Below are 7,052 nucleotides of genomic sequence, written 5' to 3'. Positions count from 1 at the left end.
TATCTTAATGCCTGACACCATTTCAGCGTACCCATGATTGTTCCTCTTTCAGGGATGTTTATTAAATTCCACTCATTGGTTTTGATTTGCTAAAACTGGAGAGTGCAAAATCTGGTGAAGCTGTGCATGGTAGCCAATCAGCTTATAATTCTGGCTTGTTCGATCCACGATACCACATGAGGACTATACATATAAGGACTATACCTATGAAGACCATACCAATGGGGATATACCACATGAAGACTATACCTATGAGGATATACCACACAAGGACTATACACATGAAGACATAACATGAGGACTCAGGGGCGGACTGACAACTCATGGGGCCCCCGGGCAATAGGGGATCATGGGGCCCCTGTGTCCTTGCCCAAACTCAAAAAAGCCTATGAAAAAGGTACCAGGGGCATCTCATGGGGCTCCCTACTGACCCTGGGCCCTCGGGCAGTGCCCGAGTTTCCAAATGGTCAGTCCGCCCCTGTGAGGACTATACCTATGAGGACATATCGTATAAGGTCTATACCTATGAGGACATACCATATAAGGACCTATGAGGACATACCATATAAGGACTATACATATGGGAACACAACATATGAAGACTATACATATAAGGACTATACCTATGAAGACCATACGAATGGGGATATACCACATGAGTACTATAGCATTGAGGACAATGTCTATGAGAACATACCACATAAAGGACATATCTCATGAGGACTATACCTCTGAGGACATACCACATGAAGACAATATCTACAATGACATACCACATGAGGACTATACATTATAAGAACTATACCTATGATGACATACGACATGAGGACTTTACCTATGAGGGATTACAACATGAGGACTATAATTTTAAGGACTATACCTATGAGGACATACCATATAAGGGCTATACCTATGAGGACATACCATATAAGGACTATACCTATGAGGACATACCATATAAGGACTTTACCTATGAGAACATACCATTAAAGGACTATACCTATGAGGACATACCATTAAAGGACTATACCTATGAGGACATACCATATAAGGACTATACCTATGAGGACACACCATATAAGGACTCAACCTATGAGGACACACCATATAAGGACTATACCTATGAGGACACACCATATAAGGACTATACCTATGAGGACACACCATATAAGGACTATACCTATGAGGACATACCATATAAGGACTATACCTATGAGGACATACCATATAAGGACTATACCTATGAGAACATACCATTAAAGGACTATACCTATGAGGACATACCATTAAAGGACTATACCTATGAGGACATACCATTAAAGGACTATACCTATGAGGACATACCATATAAGGACTATACCTATGAGGACATACCATATAAGGACTATACCTATGAGGACATATCACATGAGGACTTTTCAGTGCCTGCCCGCTCTGCAACCTCCTACATCACCTCTCCATCTCTGTGCCATTACTAGACAATGAACTAGAAACAGATGATGATGTCAGCAAACCTGAGGCAGTGATCATGGCACCAGCTTAAACTGGAACATAGGCAAGGATTAAAAGATAAAGAAGCTGCTCAGTCAGTAAGTGATTAAAAAGTATATGTGAACCTTCTCCTTGTAAAACAACCCATTCAGTTTAACCTCTTCACAACGGCCGCACACAAATGTGCGACCTCCCGGCGTCTGGGCCTAGACGCCGAGCGGCCACGCATTTGCGTTCAATTATAAAAAAAATATGTGCTGATAGCACGTGCCCTGCGCGCTCCCAGTACACATGTCTGCTACTCACGGAAAAATCCCAGTCTTCTCTTTCGATCGGGACCTTTCCCGATGATGTGATGTGCTCTTTAAGAGTATCAGAAGCCGGGAGGCAGGACGGGCGGGGCAGGTGGGGTTTATGGATCATGGGACCGCCATGGCCAGGAGGCGCCGGCGTGAAGGGGTTAAAATAAAAATGAAAGGCAACACATTTGTGTATAGATATACAGATTATAAATACCTTGTTGCCTCCTTTTTTTAATAAATGATCGCATAATCTCTGTTCTCAGCTCCATAAGTAGCTCAGCTTGCTGGGGGAGGAGAAACAGCATGACACCGAACTTCCAAGTGTCAGCACAAATCTGACCATTGGAGGAAAACAGGCTGAGTTCTCAGTCACAAAAAGAAAACATGCAGCGCTAAGGTATTAAGATCTGTCTCACAATGCAATGTGACCACCTAAATAGGTATAAACGCAGCTAACATATAGGTAATGGTGTATACAACCAATACTACAACATTCTCATGGTCTAAAAGGTGTACATAGTGACATTGGTGTCAAAGTCAATATATCATTGGAGTGACATAAAGAAATCTGTGACATCTTTGGTAGGAAGTGTGGCTGTAGAATGCACTAAACAGATAGCGCAAATAGTAGCGCATTGGAGTAAAATGACCTACTCCTGGTCAATGGATCAGGAAACCTGCCGGAGTGTTGGTCGTCTCTGCTGTGGTCACCAGGATCATCTGCGTCCTCTCCAATTATGGCTTTACCAGGTATCCAGTGGGATAAACGCTCATCCGGTATGTTGTGGAATCCTTTTATACCAGCGACCTCCAGGGGGTGCGTGCACGCTCATGGAACAGGAGTCACCTTCAGGGCCCAGAAACAAACCCAAAAGAGAGGCTTCCGATAGTGTAGTAACTTTTATTAAGGAGTATAAAACAAATGAAGCACTTACATGGTGCAATTCACAATTCCAAGTGTAGTAAAGATGGCCGCCCGTATCAAGGTGTGGACCATGTGGATAGTAGTGGTAGGTAAAGTAGCATCTTCGTAACGCGTTTTGTGGCAAATGCACGTTGTCAAAGTTCTCAGTACAGACAGAAAACTGTTTTTTTACTAGGAAAGCAGAGGAACTGGCAGGAACACCAGGGATTTCACACACAGGAAGCAATACAAAGAGTACAGGATACTTTTATACAAGTACATGGTACAGCAGGCACATATCAGGAATATGAAATGTTTGGTTTACATATTCTTGAAATCAGTTACTGAAAGTGCTTACAAATATCGAGGATTTATTATCACTTTAAAATGATTGTAAACCTTCATTATTTATTTTATTAAAATACTAAACATGTTATACTTACCTGCTATGTGCAATAGCTTTGCACAATGCAGTCCCCATAGAAAGCTGCATCTTTTCAGGGCACTCGTGTGGGCTCGATCCTGAGCCATGCTGCCTGTGTCTATAGACAGCGATCCATGGCTCTGCCCCCTGCTCCCTTGTAACAAGATTTGATTGACAACAGCAGGAGCCAATGACTCCTGTTGCTATCAGTCTTCCTTGTGAGGAGGAAAAGAGCAGAGGGGGCCACTGTTCTTGGGCATAGTGCTGGATCAAAATTGGGCTCAGGTAAGTATAAAGGGGGGTCTGGGGGGATTGGAACAACAGGTTTATTTCACCTTAATGCAGAGAATGAATTAAGGCAGGGGTCTCCAAACTTTTTAAGCAAAGGGCCAGTTTACTGTCTTTCATACTTAAGGGGGACCTGGACTGTTGCCAGTGGTGGTAGAGAAGTTCCCGATGTCAGCTGAATAAATAGTGTCCCATCGTTGGTGTTAGTGGGAGAAATAGCACACCATCGTTGGTGTCAGTGGGAGGAATTATGCCCCATCATTGGTGCCATTGGGCCCCAATATTGGTGTCATTGGGAGGGACTTTGCCCCATCTTTGGTGTCATTGGGAGGAATTCTGCCCCTTCACTGGTTTCAATGGGGGGAATTATGCCCCACCAATGGGGCCATTGGTCCCCTTCATTGGTGTCAGTGGTGGATTTATGCCCTGCCATTGGTGTCAGTGGATGAAAATAGCACTACAAGGGCCAGGTAAAAGCAAGAAAAGGGCTGCATCCGGTCCCGGGCTGCAGTTTAGAGACCACTGCATTAAGGTACAAAAAAAGTTCAAGGCTTTAGAACCACTTTAAGGCTAGTTTAAATACGGGGTTGCCTCTAGTGCAGGCTTTCTCAACCAGGGTTCTATGAAATCCTAGGATTCCTTCAGAGGTTTCTAGGGGTTCCTTGAGCAATGAGCAATTTCTACTTCTCTGATAAGTTCCCACTGACACCATTGATCTTTTTGGTTATTTGTAGGGGGGCAACTCTTCTCAATGACACACAAATGTAAGGAGCATTCTTCCCACTGGCCATCACACTAATGTATCATGAGTTGGAGATACAGAAATATTATCAGGGGATCCTCAGTACCGGAAAGTTATTTCAAGGGTTCCTCAGTGTTGAAAAGATTGAGAAAGGTTGATTTAGTAGCTTGCCTGCAAATCCCAATGCTTATTGTAATGACAACTATAGAAAAGCACAAACATATGAATATGTTAGTAAGATCAAAATTTCTGATTAAAGTTAAACATTCCTGAACAAATATGGAAATATGGCGCTGTCTATCTGGAGATAAAAGAAATTGAATGCATTGTCAGGGGAAGTGCTTTGATACCTGGAAGTGTTACACTCATTTAGAACATGGCATGCATGAACAAGATAGTAAATGCTAGATTCATTTTGAACTTTCCGGCCCTTTACAGTTCCCCTGACTTCTTCCTCCAATGACCGTTCCTTTTTTTCACAAGCACACATCTGAAAATGTTTAGGGATCCTTATTAAACTGATGGAGAACAAACATGGTGGCAGCTGTGGAAAGGAGCACGAAAACTAGTGGTCCATTGCTCAGAGCAGTAATGCCGTTTCCCCCATTTCTCGGAGCAGTAGTGCCATTTTTCCCATTGGTCAGAGCAGTAGTGCTGTTTCCCCCATTGCTCAGAGCAGTAGTGCCGCTTTTCCCATTGCTGGGCGTTGTACTGCTGTTTCCTCCATTACTCTGAGCAGTGGTGCTGGGATTGTTGGTGGTGCTTTCACAACTAAAGAGATTTGCAACAGTCAGATAATTCACAGTAGAGGAAATGTTTTGAGCATCGCAGAGAGATTTAGTACCGCATCCTTGAAATGATGAAGTAGAAGGGTACATTCCTGCAGGAAGAAAATTTTATCACAACCTCAGGATTTAACTTCTCATCCAACATTAGTACCTGACCTCAAAATACTCAATTGGCTGAATGGGTACAAATTCCCCCAGACATACTGCAAAATTGTGTGGAAAGTCTTCCTTGAAGATAGGAGGCTGTTGTAGCTAGAGCTGAGCTGAATGTACATGGGGCTAGAGAAAAAAAATGGAAACGCTACATGGTTGGCAGGTGTGATAACATGTTTCATGTTGAAACCGGCAGTAATGTAACATTCTTTTGATTCCGCTGTGTGATGAGACACCTAGCTAACAGTTGGGAAGCCTAACTTTCCTCATTCACTGCGTGCACTGCTAGTAATACGGAGTCATGTCAGAGCTTACTGAGCTTCAAAGAGGTCAAATTGTTGGTGCTGCTTAGCTGGTGCCTCTGTGACTGAAGGTGCCAATTTATTTGCTGTGTTGCGAGGTTCAGTATCAAAGGTTGTGATGGCGTATACAGTTTCCAGGAAAACGTTGTGTAATAAGCATAAGAGTGATCAACATGGTCAAATGACCAATAGAGACAGAGGCAAAAGGACATTGAGCAGGATTGTGACCCGGAAAAAAAATGTGACTGCACAGCTCAATCTCAGTCTTTCAATCCCATGTCCATAAAAACTGCGGAGGGAACTCCATAAGCAAAGCATTCCTGGGTGAGCTGCAATTGCCAATCCACTACTGACCGATATTAGTGTTCAGAAGAGGAGAGAGTGGAGCAACACCCATAAATTGTGGACTGTTGCTCAATCTCATTCCCATAAAGACTGAGCCCCATGAAGACTGAGACTGAGCTTTTGCAGTCACTTTTGAAATTCTCCGCAGTGTCCTTTTGTCTCTTTCGGTCAGTGGACCATGTCGACCGTGCTTATGCTCATCAGATGTTTCCCTGGAAACTCTATATATACCGTAATAACCTTTTGATACTGGACCTCAAGACATGACAAATACATTGGGAACTACTATTGCGTCATGTAACATCATCCAGATGAACAAATGGATACAAACATTTCATTGAATTTTTTTTCCAGAGTCATTGCCATTCGTTTCTGTGTCCATCCGGAAATTTGGATACATCTGAATCACCGAAAATGAAATCTTTTGTCCGGAAAACGGATGAAAATGAAATGAATCACAAATGTGCAGTGGAAACTTTGAATGGTAGGGGCAGATTTCTGTGGGCTAAAGAAAGTGTGCCATGGTGCTGCGTTGTATGGTGGGTCTGGCAAAAAGTGGAAAGACCTCCTCTGAAGGACTCTACACTTACAGATCTGAATGGTGAGCAGGTACCTACAACTCCAAGCAAGTGTAATTTCCTTTCTAATTGATATCTGAATGTTAAAAGGGCCCCATACATACAGTGAGGAACAGAAGTATTTGAACACCCTACGATATTGCAAGTTCTCCCACTTAGAAATCATAGAGGGGTCTGAAATTCACATTGTAGGTGCATTCCCACTTTGAGAGACAGAATTAAAAAAAAAATTCAGGAAATCACATTGTATGATTTTTAAATAATTTATTTGTCTTGCACTGCTGAACATAAGTATTTGAACACCTAAGAAACAGCAAGAATTCTGGCTCTCAAAGACCTGTTACTGCGCCTTTAAAAAGTCCACCTCTACTCCACTCATTAATCTAACTTAGTAGCACCTGTCTGAGCTCTTTAAAGACACCTGTCCACCCCACAGTCAGTCAGACGCCAACTACTACCATAGGCAAGACCAAAGAGCTGTCAAAAGACACCAGAGAAAAAATTGTGGACCTCCACAAGGCTGGAAAGGGCTACGGGGCAATTGCCAAGTAGCTTGGTGAAAATAGATCAACTGGTGGAGCAATTGTTAGAAAATGGAAGAGGCTAAAGATGACTGTCAGTCTCCCTCAGACTGGGGCTCCATGCAAGATGTCACCTCGTGGGATATCACTGATGATAAGAAAGGTGAGGAATCAGCCCAGAACTACAAGAGAGGAGCTGGTCAATGACATGAAG

The 7,052-nt window shown here is 43.0% G+C and overlaps 1 protein-coding gene across 1 annotated transcript in view; it reads right to left on the bottom strand.

Moving 5' to 3' along the window:
* Window positions 1–2,680: 2,680 nt before the first annotated feature.
* The window catches only part of LOC149432780 (uncharacterized), a 31,920-nt gene continuing 27,548 nt past the window's right edge, over window positions 2,681–7,052 (bottom strand). The window contains exon 9 of the mRNA XM_089665009.1: window positions 2,681–5,031. Within this exon, the coding sequence (XP_089521135.1) occupies window positions 4,652–5,031 (380 nt within the window). The 3' untranslated portion in view covers window positions 2,681–4,651. The remainder of the gene's footprint in view (window positions 5,032–7,052) is intronic.

Source organism: Staurois parvus, unplaced genomic scaffold, assembly GCF_062004578.1.
Source record: "Staurois parvus isolate SC_StPar_1 unplaced genomic scaffold, SC_StPar_1.0 ptg002113l, whole genome shotgun sequence".
Lineage (NCBI taxonomy): Eukaryota > Metazoa > Chordata > Amphibia > Anura > Ranidae > Staurois > Staurois parvus.
The sequence above is the reverse complement of the archived record's forward strand: the minus strand, read 5'-3'. Positions and strand labels throughout refer to the sequence as shown.